Source organism: Hyperolius riggenbachi, chromosome 9 (assembly GCF_040937935.1).
Source record: "Hyperolius riggenbachi isolate aHypRig1 chromosome 9, aHypRig1.pri, whole genome shotgun sequence".
NCBI classification, from domain to species: domain Eukaryota; kingdom Metazoa; phylum Chordata; class Amphibia; order Anura; family Hyperoliidae; genus Hyperolius; species Hyperolius riggenbachi.
The window spans coordinates 57,751,169-57,769,058 of record NC_090654.1 but is presented as its reverse complement, the minus strand read 5'-3'; the positions used below and the strand labels follow the sequence as shown (position 1 = coordinate 57,769,058).

Genomic DNA, 17,890 nt, shown 5'->3' with positions numbered 1-17,890 from the left:
CATTGCTAATCATGTATTGGCGTCAAAATGTTAACAGCCAAAGGCAGCGTTTAGGCCTTTTCTACTGCTGCCTCTAGTGTAAAAGAGCCCTAAGAGGATGCTGTGATTGGAGAACTGTTCCCTGAGGTTTCCTGCTGGGTCCCCTAAAGAGGAATAGTGCCACGACCTCAGTGTTCAATGAGCTCTGAATCAATGATTCCCCCCAATATCTACTACTACTTGGTCCTGTGTGTACTGGATCACCAATCCCCTAATATGTACATGACCTTAGTGCCCACTTGGTGGTTCTATGAGTTCTGGGTCACAGATCCTCCAATTTCTGCATGACCTCCGTGCCCACTTGGTCCAATGTGATCTGAGTCACTGATCCCTCAGTATCTACATGGCCGCGATGCCCACTTGGTCCTGTGTGTTGTGGGTCACTGATTCCCTAATTTCTATGTGACTGCAGTGCCCCCTTGGTCCAATGTGATCTGATTTACTGATCCTTCAGTATCTACATGGCCACTGTGCCCACTTGGTCCTGTATGTTGCGAGTCACTGATCCCTCAGTATCTACATGGTTGCAGTGCCCACTTGGTCCTGTGTGTTGTGGGTCACTGGTTCCCTCAATTTCTATGTGACTGCAGTGCCCACTTGGCCTTATGTGTTCTGAGTTACTAATAACCCAAAATGTACATGACCGCTGTGCCCACTTGGTTCTGGGTCACTGATCACCCAATTTGTGCATGACCGCTGTGCCCATTTGGTCCTACCTGTTCTGGGAGGAAGATTATTCCTCAATATCTAAAGGACTACAATGTGCACTTGGTCTTGTCTGTTTGGGTCTCCTGAGTTTCCAGTATCTGCAGGACTCCCATGTCATCTCACCCACCCTGTCTGTTCCTGAACAATGAGTATAATGCAAGATTTCCATATTCTGTGCTGTCTGTTCCTTAATAGAAATGGTTAATAAGATTTAGTACAGTGGGGGTGTTTTGACACCCTAGAGAAACATACACAGGAAACAAAAACACGGGAGACCAATAGTTTGATATGTATTCAATGCGGCGTGGCATGGAGGCAATCAGCCTGTGGCACTGCTCAGGTGTTATGGAGGCCCAGGATGCTTCGATAGCGGCCTTAACCTCATCCAGAGTGTTGGGTCTTGCGTCTCAACGTTCTCTTCACAATATCCCACAGATTCTCTATAGAGGGTTCAGGTCAGGAGAGTTGGCAGGCCAATTGAGCACAGAAATACCAGGGTCAGTACACCATTTACCAGTGGTTTTGGCACTGTGAGCAGGTGCCAGGTCGTGCTGAAAAATGAAATCTTAATCTCCATAAAGCTTTTCAGCAGATGGAAGCATGAAACCACTTTTGAACCAGAAACAGCGGCAGAAGCGCCTGACCTGGGCTACAGAGAGGCAGCACTGTACTGTTGCTCAGTGGTCCAAAGTACTTTTTTCGCATGAAAGCAACTTTTACATGTCATTCGGAAATCAAAGTGCCAGAGTCTGGAGGAAGACTGGGGATAGGGAAATGCCAAAATGCCTGAAGTCCAGTATCAAGTACCCACAGTCAGTGATGGTCTGGGGTGCCATGTCAGCTGCTGGTGTTGGTACATTGTGTTTTATCAAGGGTAGGGTCAATGCAGCTAGCTATCAGATTTTGGAGCACTTCATGCTTCCATCTGCTGAAAAGCTTTATGGAGATGATTTCATTTTTCAGCACGACCTGGCACCTGCTCACAGTGCCAAAACCACTGGTAAAGGGTTTACTGACCATGGTATTACTGTGCTCAATTGGCCTGCCAACTCTCCTGACCTGAACCCCATAGAGACTCTGTGGGATATTGTGAAGAGAAAGTTGAGACGTAAGACCCAACACTCTGGATGAGCTTAAGGCCGCTATCGAAGCATCCTGGGCCTCCATAACACCTGAGCAGTGCCACAGGCTGATTGCCTCCATGCCACGCCGCATTGAAGCAGTCATTTCTGCAAAAGGATTCCCGACCAAGTATTGAGTGCATAACTGAACATAATTATTTGAAGGTTGACTCTTTTTTTTGTTTTAAAAACACTTTTCTTTTATTGGTTGGATGAAATATGCTAATTTTTTGAGATAGGAAATTTGGGTTTTCATGAGCTGTATGCCAAAATCATCAATATTAAAACAATAGAAGGCTTGAGCTACTTCAGTTGTGTGTATTTGAATCTAAAATATATGAAAGTCTAATGTTTATCAGTACATTACAGAAAATAATGAACTTTATCACAATATGGTAATTTTTTTAGAAGATCCTGTAGTTGGAGGAAAACGCACTATATAGGTTATGGGATCATTGACCAGGGATACACAGTGTAGGTGTTGAATTTAATGAGGGGTGCACAGTGTAGGCGATGGAATCCATTGGGGTAACTGCGAGTTTGGGATCCATGGGATCGGGTGCATGGGTTAGAGGTTAGGATCCGTAGCAGGGGCTCACAGTCTGATGAATAATTTTCTGTCCTTGCAGAGTCTATGAGTGGCTAAAACAGTGCAGCTGATGTACAACAGAGCACAGATATGAAGGGGTAAGTAGATTGTAGGACAGATTGTCCCATTATATTACACTGAAGGCCACTTAAATTGGACAGCGTGTGTTCATGGGGGCAAATTGATCTGCAGCTCCTATATGAATCTAACCCTGCAGCATTTGTACCCACTACCACGGGCATAACTATTGCCTCCGCGATTGCAGGGGGGCCTGAGGGCTTTGGGCCCCTCCTCCTCCTATCTGCATGCAGACTAGGGTAGGGAGCGTTAGGTTTACCTGCTTCCAGCTCCGCGGATCTCCGTGCATCACAGCATCACTCCCTGCTGCCCATTTGCAGAGCTCCCGATCACATGACTCGCATCAGTCATGTGATAGGGAGCCGGAGGATGGCAGCAGAGAGAGTGTGCTGTGATGCAAAGAGGAGACCCGCAGCTCTGGAACAGGTAGTGTAATATTACCTGCTACCAGTGCTGCGTGTCTCCTCCCTGCATCACAGCACACTCTCTCTGCTGCCTTCCGCCGGCTTCCTATCACATGACCAATGCCAGTCACATGATCAGGTGCTCAGCGAAAGGCAGCAGAGTGCGCTGATGCTGTGATGCACGGAGATCTGTGGTGATGGAAGCAGGTAAATTTAACGCTCCCCACGCTACTCTGCATGGTGGAAGGGGAAGATTGTTTGTCAGCTGCTTGCTTGGTCCTGGGGGGGGGGGGGGGGGGAGAGAAGAGCTGTGGATCTAGGGGGACCCTTGCAGTCAAACTTTTTTCCACCCACTATATGCAAAGCTCACTAATGTTGCCAAGTAACAGATGGCTGAGGGGCCATTGCCAGCTAGAAAGTGGTTTAATAATTTCTTTTAACAGTACAAGACAAATAGAAATACCCCCTCCTACTGTGTTTTGCAAGGCTGAATGACCCTGCCATGACCAGCGCTGTAGCAGGTAGGTCTGAGGTGCCACAACCACACAAGGCTGAGCAACACATAGATTCTGTCTGATTGCAACAATCCCCCTCTCCATCATTTAAAGCACAGGCATTAGTCACATACAATTGTGATAGCACATTTAAAAGGACCAAAGCACCTAAATATGAAAATTGATACAATGAACCTCCCCATAAGGTAGGTTTGTAATTGTGTGCTGTTGAGGAACAGGGTTGATCGACATAAATGAATCTTCCAGAGATGCCACAACATGACCGCCTGATTCCCAGCCCAAATTGGTTGAAACGATAGTGGTAGCAGAGTTCGATTACCATCAATTTCAGAAAGAACAACTGCCCACGTATAATGTGTAAATATTAGAGGCAGAGGAGCATGACTGCCACGCAACTGGTGTTTAAAAGGAAATAAATATGGCAGCCTCCATATCCCTTTCACTTGAGGTATATTTAAGGGAGATTAAACTACAGTACATTAAATAGAAGTGGGTTGCAGGTAAGGTTTGGTTTCCTAGAACTTAGGACAAATGAACCAGACTGAGAATATATGTCTGTATTGTCGTTCCCAGAATCCTCTGCTCTATATCTCACCGTCTGCAATCGCCATTTCTCTCCTTCTCTTTAGGCAACAGAAAGCCACTGACATTGAGGAGGGGACGGTCCGCATCCAAGAAGGTGAAGTGTAATGTCTGTAAAATGTTAGTGATGGGGAGGAGGGGATAGTCTTGTTTGGTATCGTTTTTTCCATGGTCATTGAGACAGGATCAGTATCAGGTCCATTTCTAGTATCCAGGGACAGATATTGTGTTGGACTTCTCGCAGTATCCAGGGACAGCAGGTTGCACTGATGCCCTTTCAGTTATCAACGAATGGTGGATCGATATTGGGTCACTTTCAGTATCCCAAGACATGGTCAGTATGCAGCTTCTACCAGTATCCAGAGTCTAGCATGAGGCTTCTCCCTTTATCCCAGGACACGTGTCAGTATGGAGCTTCTCCCAGGGACACTGACCCAGCATGAGGCTCTTTCCAGTATGTGGAGAGGGAAGTCCTCTCCGTAAATCCAGGGACCACATAAGTCATTGTGGAGGACCTCCCTGCATCCAGGACACAGTATAGGTATGGGACCTTTCCCAGTATTGGCACTAGGTTAGTATAGGAGGCGCTCCCGGCTGGAGCGGAGACTGGAAGCCGCTGATTAGTGGAGGCGCTCCCGGCTGGAGCGGAGACAGGAAGCCGCTGTCGGGGCCATGAGCAGTGCACACTAGGATCCAGGCGGGCGGCCGATCCCCTTGTAACTCTCTCAATCTCCCACCGCCAGCCACTACTCTGACCGCATAGCAAAGTGACCCGCTGCACCGTTATGACAGGACAGCGGGCCGCCTATTAGCGCGCATACAGGAAGTCTTCCTGTATGCATGCTGATATGCGACCCGCTGTCCTGGCATAGCCGCGCAGCGCGGTCGCTTTGATATGCGGCCAGAGCAGACCCGGATTAAGGCTAAATGGGGCCCTAAGCAAAATAACTGATTTGGGCCCCCATCATGTCGTAATAGAATCAGAAGACGCAGCTGCACAGCAACATGCCGCACACACCGGGGCAGCCGAGCTACTGGTTGCTATGGGCAACAGCCCGCTTTCCTCTGTGGGTGCACAATGCAGGGAATACCAGCGGCAAAATGCAGAGTGAGAGATGAGTGGCTGGGACATTTACACTCAGCGGCTGGGGCACCCCTGTGAAGAGGGCGCCAGATATCACAGCAGCAGCACTTTCTCCCTGCATCTCCAGCCTAGCAATAGCAGAAAGCTCTGGACACCGCCAAACCGGAAGCCGTTCCCCAGACAGAATTACATATCCACCCCCACCACCGAACAACCAAACTAGACAGCCACAATGCAGCCTCCATCCCAGTGAATACATTAGTCCAGCAGAGAAGGCAGCCGCAGTGGGGGAGAATGACAGCACCAGATGACTCACATTCACCTATTGCGATCCAAGCAATAGAGGTTCCGTCATCCGGAGCCCATCTGTCTCCTCTAGAGTGCTGCCGCTCTGTTACTACTACTATTACTACTTCCTACTTCCTGTCTGATCTGAGAATCAGGAAGTTCAGAGCGAGCGGCTGCACTGTAGAAGAGACAGATGGGTTTCAGATGACGGGATCTCTATTGCTTGGATCATGGATAGGTGAGTGAGCTTTTGCCATCTGCTGCTATCATTCTTGCTGCAGCTGTGGTTCTCTGTGGGAAGGGAGGGAGGAGTGGGCAGCGGCAGAGCGCACAGTAGCGGGAGGGGGACCTAGGAGGAGAGCCTGGCTCTGAAGACAATCAGCAGCGCACGGCATCATTTGACAAGACAAATAACATTTATATTGCGCTTTTCTCCTGGCGGACTCAAAGCGCCAGAGCTGCAACCACTAGGACGCGCCCTATCGGAAGTAGCAGTGTTAGAGAGACTTGCCTAAGGTCTCCTACTGAGTAGGTGCTCGCTTACTGAACAGGCAGAGCCGAGATTCGAACCCTGGTCTCCTGTGTCAGGGGCAGAGCCCTTAAAGGGACTCCAAGCAGTGCCTGTGGGTATGCCTTTAAGCATACCCACAACTAATTACATCCTCACACCTACCAGCATGATGTTTGTAATTATATCCTCCTGGGTTCCTTATATTTCATTGCATTGTGCAGAATCAAGCTGCCGACTTTGGAGAAAAGTCGTCCTGTGTAATACAATGTAACTATGGAAAGATGCATATCATTTTGAAGCTCTTTCTCCTCTTTCCAATGATAGATAAACTGCCGCCTTTTAGTTTTTGCTATTTTCGCAAAATTGCCATGCCCGCATTTTCGATCTCAAAAATAGCGAAGACTAAAAGGAATAGGGCGGCGCTTTATATATCATTGGAAAGAGGAGAAAGAGATCTTTAAAATGATATGCATCTTTCCATAGTTACTGCACTGCTCAGAGTCCCTTTGACCATTATACCATCCAGCCACCGCTGACAGGATGGCGAGGGCTGGTTTATGTGCTGATGGGGCCCCTTTGACTCTGAATGGCCCCAAGCGACTGCTTTTGTTGCCTGGTCGGTAATCCGGCCCTGGGCCAGAGTAGCAGTGGGAGATTGCAACAGTTACAAGGAAAGCGGCCACCGAAGGTGAGAATATCGGCGGCCCCCCGGGAGGGACAACTATACTACCCTATACTGTCTGGGGCAACAATACTATCTACTGGGGCTATTTTGCTGTATATGCTGCTACTCTCCCCATCCACTGCATATCTCTCTCTCATTCTCTCTCTCTCTCTCTCTCTTTCTCTCTCTCTCTCTTTCTCTTTCTCTCTCTCTCTCTCTCTCTCTCTCTCTCTCTCTCTCTCTCTCTCTCTCTCTCTCTCTCTCTCTCTCTCTCTCTCTCTCTCTCTCATTATATATAGTGATTTCAGAGGCGGGCGGGGAGGGGAGTTATCACAGGCTGAGGGGTGGAGATGTGCCTGTGTTGATAATGACAAGCAAAATATGGCCGCTCTCATTGTATCACAGGAAGAAATAAATCGTATACTGTTGAAGCTGTTTTCAGCTAAATTTTGCTGTGTAAAACATCTAAACTTTAGATAGGATATATAGACCCGTTACTTGCTATAGTTATTTTTTCATCTCTGATCCGTTTTACGGATCTTCAGAGCAGGATGAACGTGGCTCGGGGCTGCGCTTAAGCGGTATCCTGCAACTGGCTATGACCAGCCAATTTCTGCTGTTGGCTGGAGGGTTGCGAGAGGACGGCGTGGGCACAGTATGACTGCGGGGGGCTGCAAAAATCCTCAGGTAAGTTCAAATAATTTTTTTTTGACTTGTGTATTCCTTAAAACAGTGTTACACAACCCTGTCCTCAAGGCCCACCAATAGTGCACTGTTGGTGGGCCTTGAGGACAGGTTTGGGGAACTATGCCTTAAAGGGAAGATCCGAGGACAAAAAAAAAAGTTCTACTTACCCGGGCTTTCTCCAGCCACTGGCAGCTGATATGTCCCTCGCCGCAGCTCTGATCCCAGCCGGTGTTCCGGGGTCCCCTTGGTAGGAGATTGTGACCTCACCAGGGGCAAGGGACATATTGGCTGCCAGGGGCTGGAGGAAGCCCGGGTTAGTTAAACTTTTTTTTTTTTTTTTTATGTCCTCGGATCTTCCCTTTTAAGTGATGCGTAGGGAAAGTTAGGGGAATTTTCCTCTAGCAAATATTGTCCATGTACTGTCTAAATTGGGTTTACATGCCATAGACATTACTTAAAGCGGTATAAAACCCTTACATAATATTCAGTGTTTTCGTACTTTTTATATGCCATACGGTTAGCATATTTGCTTTTATGCATAATCGCTTTATTATATCACATGGGTTACAAGGCAGTCATCCAACATGACTGCCTTGTAACCCATGTGATATAATAAAGCGATTACGTTTATATTGGTGGTGCCTGCTGAAGTGGATTTCTGCAAGTATCAGCTCCAGTGGTGTGGAGAGCTGTCAGCTGAGGCACGCTGCCTGATCTTCCTGTTGATAAGTGCTGCTCTAAACCCAGTGAGAAGGCTTTTGTGCATAAGTATTATTATTCATTATATAGAAATTATATGTTCCTAAAGTACACTTATTTTACTCTGAGAGCTGACTTTGCATTTTATTTATAACTGCTTTATTCATCCTCTAACTTAATCAGAAAGCATTTATGCTTGTTTGACTTTGTTCAGGGGACCTGGCAAAGTGAGGGAAGGCTTTGTTTACATTTCTCACTTGATACAATTAAACACAAGATAACATTATGTAAAGTTTGGAAGCGGCCAGCTCTGTAGGCAGGGAAGCTTCTAAAGACTGTGTTTACCCTTTGAATTCAGTTCTAGTAAAAAAAAAAAATGCTGGTTGTATATAATATGCTGTAAATAATCTATTAGAGCAAAGTAGAAATGCTGGGTTTCATTCCGAGAAGGGAACAGAGTAACCGAGCAGCTCGGGGTGACCCAAACCACTAGGAATGTATGGGGGGGGGGGACCGAAAAGCCCTCCTACTAATAAGCAATGCTTGGTGAAATTTGCCTTTTTAAAACAGAAGAAAACTTGCAATAAATCAGCTATAAGTGAACATCTGTTTTTGCCCACAATGCACCACTACTGAATATGCAAATAATCTCCTTTCGCTCCTGTAAGCCAGGCAAGCATCCAGAACGGGTGGTGTATAGCAAGCCTATAGCTTTAAATATTACACAGCCACATCAACCCCACATGTAGAAAGCCTGTTTCAGACTTTTGGTCCTCATCAGTACACGGTAGGGATTGATATGGCTGCATGGGATAGGGCTTGGTCCAAGCAGCTCAGGCTGACCCAAACCACTAGAAATGTATAGGGGGATAAAGGAGACCGAAAAGCCCTTCTACTAATAAGCAATGCTTGGTGAAATTTGCCTTCTTAACACAGAAGGAAATTTGCAATAATTCAGCTATAAGGGAACATTTGTAGTTACCCACAATGCATCACTACTGAATATGCAAATGATGAGAAGTAAACTCGTGGAATTACTCATGGAGCTGAAAGTACAGTAGATGCGTGTTTACACTGGATTTGCTTGTTTAAACCTGTTACTGCTCAAACAAAATGAAAACACTGTTAACTGTGAAATATAAATGTCATAATGCCTCATTTCACTTAGGGCAGTTCGATTAAAATAATTTTGGTTGGTAAAATACCGAATTTGGTATATTGCACTCCCCCCCCCCCCCCCTCCCCAAATTCACGAAGGTTTCCCCGCGAAGTTAGAAGTTTGTTTAATTTACCGAACAAGCATGCCTCAATTCACTTAGCAGCTGTGGAGCAGGCCAGCGGTGAGACAGGGAGCTGTGTGTATGAGTCGGGGTTTGCTGTCCAGCACATCCCTGGCATCCCTTTAAAAGTGCTGCAGCCACCATGGGGAGCTCTTCTGTATAAGGGCCCTTTCACACTTGGGCACTTTACTAGCGCTTTCAACATCGCTCAAAAGCACTAGCGTTTCAAAAAGCACTTGTTCGTTGTATTTTCTATGGTTCTGTTCTCATCTAAGCTTTTAGCGTTTTGCTGAAACGCAAACGCGTAGTATGCAGCATTTTCTGAGCGATTGGCGTTTCAATGTTTAGTATTGGCTAATCACTGAAAAAACTCTTTCTATACAGTGAAAAATCGTTTGGAAAGCGCTCGTAAAAAAACCGCTGGAAAATGCCAGAAAATCGCTTGTGAATGGGCCCTCAGAGTATACATATTTTTACATCTAAAGGGATATGGGTTTGCATGGTGGCGAAGTGGTTAGAGCTCTCGCCTTGCAGCGCTGGGTCCCTGGTTGGAATCCCAAGGAGTTTGTAGGTTCTCCCCGTGTCTGCATGGGTTTCCTCCGGGCACTCCGGTTTCCTCCCACATCCCGAAAAACATACAGATAAGTTAACTGGTTTCCCCCTAAATTGGCTCTAGACTATGATACATGCACTACATGATGCATACATAGACATATGACTATGGTAGGGACTAGAGTGTGAGCCCCTCTGAGGGACAGTTGGTGACAAGACAATATACTCTGTACAGCGCTGCGTAATATGTTGGCGCTATATAAATACTTAAATACAGAAAAGCCTCATAAAATATTTCCTTCCCCTGCTCTGCCAGAGTGACGTCCCGCCTTCCAGGGTGTTGGACCAAATCAGAGTGAGAAGCAGGCTGTGTGGATCTCCCTATTGGCTGTCTGTCAATGTTACCACATGGAGAGAGTGAGTTATTGGCTGCTAAGAGCTGGAGAAAAATATCAAACACTTTTTATTTTATTTTTTATTTACTGAATGCGTAAATCTTTGAATTGCAATTTCTTGAGGTTTTTATTGTCGGTAATTTACCTCACTAGTCAGTTATTCTAATTTTCTGTGAGGAATAGATTTAATGAATTGGAATTTGACAAGGTGATCAGTAAAATAAGCTGTTTTCTGCATTACCGAATGCGGTAATGATTAGTGAAGTGAGGTTATTGTAATTTTCATTAAAATTGTAAATCTTTATTCGTCAGATTTGGTACATTGTTGCCAACAATAATGGCTTCTGACTGCAGACTCCACAACACAAGCCTGCAGACAGTATTTGGGAGGAGTGCCAGTGCGAGGCCCCTCCCCCTGGCTTATCTCTAATGGTGGTCTCTGTTCCTCACAAGGTGCAGTGGCCACAGGTGAAGACCCCACAAGTGTCGCTATTGCCAGTATTCAGTCCGCGGCCACCTTCTCTGATCCAGCTGTGAAGTATGTGTTCCGGGCAGACAGCGGAGGCACGCAGGTAAGTCTCGCCAGAGTCCTGCAGATGTCACGGTGGCCAATCAAGTTTTGATATAAGCACATGGAATATGTACATCTCGTTTAATGACCGACAATCAGCTCCAGGATTGTGGAGATAGTGCAGACTGCTCCTAGACAAATTGCAGATTCAAAAACATTTGCCTGAAATACTGAATTAAGGCCGTAGCTTTGTATGGTCACCATTACTGAAGAGAGGATGTCTGATCATTTTTAAGTGTTTGGGGTTTAAGATGGCAACTTATTAACCTCCTGGGCGATAATCCTGAGCTGAGCTCTGGGTATAGAAGAAAGATGCGGTCCGCAACAAGTCTCTCCACAGTCTTGTAGTTTATTTAGGACGTATCCTCACAGCTATTAAAAAAAGTACAAGGCTGACATGTTTCGGGCCATACAGCCCTTGTTGCGGACCGCATCTTTCTTCTTTACTACAGTGTCCAGGCCTGGCTGCCTATGGTCCAGCACTGCCTTCCACAGTGCAGTCGAGCGGTTGTTTTTTGATTGCTCACTGAGCTCTGGGTATATCGCGCAGGAGGATTTCTCAGGCCCTGGTGGGCCAATTTGCATAATTTTTTTTTTGTTACACGCAGCTAGCACTTTGCTAGCTGCGTGTAACTTCCGATCCGCCGCTACCCGCCGTGCCGCGCAGCCCCCCATCCCAGGCCCCTTGCGCAGCCTGGCCAATCAGTGCCAGGCAGCGCCGAGGGGTGGATTGGGACTCCTCTGACGTCCCGACGTCGGTGACGTCATCCCGCCCCGTCGCCATGGCGACCGGGGAAGCCCAGCAGGAAATCCCCGTTCTAAACGGGATTTCCTGCTTACTCTGATCGCCGAAGGCGATCGGAGAGGGTGGGGGGATGCCGCTGCGCAGCGGCTATCATGTAGCGAGCCCAGGGCTCGCTACATGATTTACAAAATTAAAAATTAAAAAAAAAAGTGCTGCGTCCCCTCCTGGGCGATGTAATTGTATCGCCCATAGGGTTAAAGAACCATCAAATAAACTGACCTTCTGTAAACCCCATATACCTATAGAGCTTTTAGCCAGCAATAATAGAAAGCTTTTCAGAGGTCTCATATCACAGCCTAAGATCATATGAGAACAGCTGAGGGATTTGTTTTTAGATATAGAGAAGGATCTGAAGAGAAGGACCTGCACTTTTTCCTTACTTGAATGCCTACCCCCCCCCCCCCCCCCCATTCAGAATGAACTATTCCTGGCTGTAAACTGTTTACACTGCATGAGGCAGGGACACACAAAGGAACACACAGAGCTGCAGCTGATGAGTTATTTACACTATTTGAAGCTATATTTCTGCTTTCTATCATTCTGAAGAGATTCCAGTCACAGTATTACAGCCAATAAAGATTGTTTCTGTATGCTGGATGTTCTGGACACAGTCCTCCATAGCAATACTCATAGTGAGAACTGTTCTCTGTAGATGTCAAATATATTCACATAATAAATGAAAAGAGAATAAAAGCCTTTGTATTGCTATTTGCTAGTAGTTACTGGAAATATATTTGGCATTTAGCATTTTAGTTAATTTTGATAGATATCCTTTACATTTTATTCTAGACCCTCTACAACAGGTACAAAGACTGGCAAATAAATTAACCAGAGGGTCTTAGGGCCCATTCAAACTAGGGTGATTAGCAGACAATTCCCGCTTATCGCCAAAGCGCTAGCACTTTTTAAAGCGCTAGTGCTATTTAACCTATGACTCTCATTGGCGCCGATTGTGGGCGTTTTACGAGTAGCGCCAATCGCAAAATGCGTTACCTGCAGCATTTTTGCCGCAATTCTGGAGCAATCGCGGTACAGTACTCAGTAAAGCGCTGATCGCGATTGCAGAAGTGTCCAGTGATTTTTACCGCGCTAATCGTGGTAAAATCACTTGCGCAAAACGCTGGGCTTATTATTTAGACTATTTTAGATTATTTAGCTTGGCAGATGAGCGGTTTGTCCCTAGGCTTGTACAATGGACAAGAGGACATACCTGCTTAAGGAGGAAAAAAGTTTTTGCCATCTAAAGGAGTTCTTTACAGGCCAAGCCTGTTATGGGTTTTTTACCTTCCCCTGGATCAACTGGGATATGTGCAGGTTCAGGACAGTGATAAGACCGAGGTCTGGTACACCTAATGGCAATGTAGTAAGGATGCAGAGGATTGTGGGAAGGTTACCATATGTACATATTGATTTCCTATTTGTCATTCCCTGTTCTGTGCTGTAATCTCTCCCTGTGTCTCTCCCTCTAGGTGATGTATAGGGTCATCCAGGTAGCAGAGGGCCAGCTAGATGGACAGACAGAAGGAGCTGGAGCTATTAGTGGCTACCCAGCAACACAGTCCATGACACAGGTATATTGCTGTTGCGCTGTGTATGTCCTGTGCTGGGTGAATGTGTGTATAGTGTGCAATTGTAGTAGGGGTGGATGAACACCCTGTAGAAAAAGTCACAGAAGACAAGAAACGGGAGCCCAGTAGTGCAATATGTCAATGACCACAATAAAAGAAAATAAATTAAAAGCACTACTCACAAAGGGAGGTTGCTGGGGGCAACCAACCACAGGAAGCAGGTGGAGACAATAAACCCGACTCCACTCGGGGTGGTCCTAGCCAGAACCGGAAGGATGGTCGCTCTCTTAGTGGAAAAAGGGGGAGAGAGTCCACTGTGGGGACTCCACTGGTGGTGTGCCACCTCCCCTCGGACAGGATGTGTTCGGGGGTATACTTAGCACGTAAAAGGGAAAGAGGCGCCCTGGTGTAATAAAAGCATCTAAAATCAGCTTAAAATCGAAAAGTGATATGAGGTAGCTTACTTCAATGAGGCTCCCTATGCTAGATGATCTTTTCTATTTGGCACTTTTACCGGCCTGATTAAGCGGGCTGAGACCCGCGAAACGCGTTGCTTGTGCTAATAAAAATCCCTTGTATTAACTACAGAGGTTTCGTCATTGAGGTAAGCTACCTCATATCAGTTTTCGATTTTAAGCTGATTTTAGATGCTTTTATTACATCAGGGCGCCTCTTTCCCTTTTACGTGTGTATAGTGTGGACTGGGGACTCATGGTGGGTGTATGTGATGTGTCCTCTGTCCCAGGGTCACTCATGTGGTTGTTTTATTTGGCCTGTGCCCTCAGTTTACTCAGGTGGTTGTTTATGGCTTACACTGTATATTGTGATAATATATCTAAGCAGGGCTAAGCAGGTTATTGGCTATAAGACACATGTACTGGCATTGTTCAGATGGTTTGGTATATGACGTACCCTTTTTTGCTGATTCTCTGTTATATGTTAAGCTAATTGGCATCACCTGGGAGGGGGAAGGAGACTGGCAAATTGTTGAACAGTAAGAGCTGAGACCCACTAGGGCATTTTTGGCAGCATTTTGGGATTGCCAGTGATTATGCAAAAGCTTTTCCAATGTATTTTAATCACAATCGGGGTTGTCACAGTCGCAGAACATGCAGCTAAATTCTGTGTATAGTAGCGCTGCAAAATCGGTTTGATAAGCGATTTTGCAGTGATTAAGGGGCCAAGCGATTTGAATTTTAACTTAATTATACTTACCAGTGTCCGGCTTCCGACCGTAGCCCCACCCTCTAGCAGGAGAGTTCACAGGCGCTTTTTTGATTGATCCTGGAGAAGCACCCATGACCTCTTCCTTTAGTGGGCGGGCTACGGACGGAAGCTAGACATCTGGTAAATAGTTTATTTTAACAAAAATAAAACCTGAACTGATACTGAACAGCGAGGAGCCTCCCTTAGGGAGAAGTTTGTTTGATGCATTTTCTGGCGTTAGGAGCACCCATGTGCTTTAAAGCCCCGTTTTCACAAGGATATTATCATTTTCTCCTATGAGATTTCTAAATGCAAATTCTAGCATTTTTGTATGCAAGTTTTTTGCATGCATTAACATAATTGACAATCATTACATGGGAAACGGGTGGTGTAAAAATGTGTAGCAAGCTATCCAATTCTTTTCTTTTTTTTCGGAAAGGACTACAAAAAAAGTTAAGTGGAAACTATTTCATTCAAATTGCATTGCTTTTAGTGCTAATGCGAATTATAATAATGCGATGTGGAAATGGTGCCTATCACTGGTGTAACAATAGGGGAAGCAGCTCCTGCTCCCACGGAGGGCCCGATCATGGCCATTTTGGGGGGGCAGGAGAGGTTGCAGCATGAGGGGACAGCTTTGCACATCAGTGGGGAGGGGGGACAGTTATAACAGGAATTAATGTGAAGCCCTTGCAGATCGGAGACTGGTGATGCTTAGATAGATGCAGGAGGGGGAGCGCAGAGGGGAGAGCCTGAGGTGAGGGAGGGGGGGACTGTTCCCCCCCCCCCTCCCCCTTCCCCGCTGATGTGCAAAGCTCTCCCCTTATGCTGCGACCCCTCCTGCTGCCCCTAAACGGCCATGAGCGAGCCCCAGGGTGGGGGTGGGGGGCCCCGCTCAAATTCTTGCAGGGGGGCCCGGGGACTTCTAGTTATGCCCCTGGTGCTTATGCCAACTGCTAACTAGATCAGCTGCTAGAACCTGTGATTTGGTCATTCCAATTTCTTCCTCTGGGTGGTGCTATTCCGCTTATTGGCAGAGAATGTTACGCTTCTCAATAGTGGTTGCATGTGTGATGTCCAAAGATGCAAGTCCCGTTGACTTGCATGCAGGATGTGAATCTGATTGCTCCATTTTCAAGCTGCATATGATGTGCATGAAATCCGTATGCAAGTCAAAATTATTTGCATCTCAATGCAATCTTTAGTGTGTGTGTGTGTGTGTGTGTGTGTGTGTGTGTGTGTGTGTGTGTGTGTGTGTGTGTGTGTGTGTGTGTGTGTGTGTGTGTGTGTGTGTGTGTGTGTGTGTGTGTGTGTGTGTGTGTTGTTTTTAAGTTATTACATGTAATTGTAGTGTTAACTAGGTTGGCTGTGTACAGGGCTGGATTGACATATCAGGAGCCTATAGGCCAGGGATGCCCATTAGGTAGATTGCGATCTACCGGTAGATCGCAGAGGACTTCATGGTAGATCCCAACCGCAGTACATTTTGCAGTTATTTATTTGTAAAAAAATGTTTGGAATCATGTATGATTTTCGTTCCACTTCTCACGTGTACACCACTTTGTATTGGTCTTTCACGTGGAATTCCAATAAAATTGATGCATGTTTGTGGCAGTAATGTGACAAAGTGGAAAACTTCAAGGGGGCCGAATACTTTTGCAAGCCACTGTATGTGATGTGTAACAAAGTGACCCCTCTTCTCTCTCCAGGCTGTCATCCAGGGGGCGTTCACCAGCGATGATGCAGGTGATACAGATGCTTCAACTACAGAAACCCATTATACCTACTTCCCTACCACGGCGGTGGCAGACACCAGCACAACCGTGGGCAACGGGGCTACAGCGACCACTGTGGTGACCACACAGAACAGTGATGCTCTGCTGGGACAAGCGGCCTCCACAGGTGCCCATATTGTAAAACGGATTCTGTAAATCTTTCTGTCTGTTCTGCTCCCTAACTCACCTCACTCCATCCACAGGTCAGTTTTTTGTTATGATGTCCCCTCAGGATGTCCTTCAAGGAGGTACTCAACGCTCCATTGCTCCCAGAACACATCCCTATTCACCGTAAGTCTAAATTGGCCCTCTCCTGTCACTTAGCCTTGTGAAGCGCAGGTCATTGGATGCTAGTCAAGTTTTGGGGATCCAGCAGGAAACCTTATAGGGAACGGTTTCACAATCGCAGCATCTTCTACAGGATGAACTGTTGTGAATGGTCAAATATTGTGGGTGTAGTTTGAAATCTAGAAGTATATGGAGGCTGCCATATTTATTTCCTTTTAAACAATACCAGTTGCCTGACAGCCCTGCTTGTCTATTGGGCTGCAGTAGTGTCTGAATTGCACCAGAAACAAGCATGAGGCTAATCTTGTCAGATCTGACAATAGTTTCAGAAATCCCTAAACTGCTGCATACTTGTCCAGGGTCTATGGCTAGAAGTATTAGAGGCAGATGGTCAGCAGGACAGCCAGGCAACTGCTATTGCTTAAGGAGACACTGAAGCATAAAAAAATTATGATATGATTTGTATGTATAGTACAGCTTAGAAATAAAACATTAGGAGCAGAGACATAAGTCTAATATTGTTTCCAGTACAGATAGAGTTAAGAAACTTCAGTTATCTATGCAAAAGAGCTATTGAGCTCCACGACTTTCAAAGTCGCAGAGAGCTCTGTCTTCTGAAGCTTGTTATTTCAAGTGTGTGGCACGGTATTGTTTTTTCTTTCTACAGAGAACAGTTCAAAAATTCACTGGCCTGCTCTGTAAAATCATTTAGAATGCTGAGTGTAGCGTGTAAACTGCAAATATTAGAGTATGATGCAATGTTATGAAAAATAAAACTAATTAAGGCTTTCTTTGGGTGGTACATATTGCTAAGAATTCTTCTTTTTATAAATGCATTTTAACAGGATTTATAAGGAAATAATTCATTTCTCAGTTTTCGGCCATTATAACTTTAAAATAATCCACGCTACCATAATTAAAACGTATGTATTTTATTTGCCTGTTTGTCTCAGTTATGACACCATTTAAATTTTGTCCCTATCACAATGTATGGCGCCAATATTTTATTTGGAAATAAAGGTGCATTTTTTCCATTTTGCGTCCATCACTATTTACAAGCTTATAATTTAAAAAATGTTCGTAGTATACCCCCTTCAAATGCATATTAAAAAAGTTCAGACCCTTAGGTAACTGTCTTTTATTTATTTATTTATTTTTTGATTGTATTTTTTTTTCCATTAAAAATTTTATTTGGGTAATATTTTGTTGTAGGAAATAAATAGTTAAATTTTAATGTTATATGTGTAAATTGTAATGTAAAAAATATGTACCTGTAGTTTTACTATTTGGCCACAAGATGGCCACCTTGAATTTTTTTTCCCTCCTTGTGCTTCTCTCTACGCGGACGTATTAGGAGGATGCGGAAATTTTTACGTGCAGAAAGACTGAAGCCTCTAGTAAGAGCGCTTCGGTTTTTCTGCTGGGGACAGGGATCGGTGATCGGGAACCATGTACCCGTTCACTGATCCCAGGGCTACTGG

The 17,890-nt window shown here is 45.5% G+C and overlaps 1 protein-coding gene across 7 annotated transcripts in view; it reads left to right on the top strand.

Moving 5' to 3' along the window:
* USF1 (upstream transcription factor 1) overlaps positions 1 to 17,890 on the top strand; it is a 33,811-nt gene that overhangs the window by 1,423 nt on the left and 14,498 nt on the right. For 2 of the 7 annotated variants that reach the window (XM_068252851.1, XM_068252852.1), the window contains exons 2-7: positions 2,498 to 2,555; positions 4,084 to 4,133; positions 10,650 to 10,768; positions 13,042 to 13,143; positions 16,056 to 16,248; positions 16,325 to 16,412. In XM_068252851.1, the coding sequence (XP_068108952.1) occupies positions 2,548 to 2,555; positions 4,084 to 4,133; positions 10,650 to 10,768; positions 13,042 to 13,143; positions 16,056 to 16,248; positions 16,325 to 16,412 (560 nt within the window). In that variant the 5' untranslated portion in view covers positions 2,498 to 2,547. Of the gene's footprint in view, positions 1 to 2,497; positions 2,556 to 4,083; positions 4,134 to 10,117; positions 10,219 to 10,649; positions 10,769 to 13,041; positions 13,144 to 16,055; positions 16,249 to 16,324; positions 16,413 to 17,890 lie in introns of all 7 variants that reach the window. The other 5 variants (XM_068252855.1, XM_068252854.1, XM_068252853.1 and 2 more) reach the window with 5 other exon arrangements.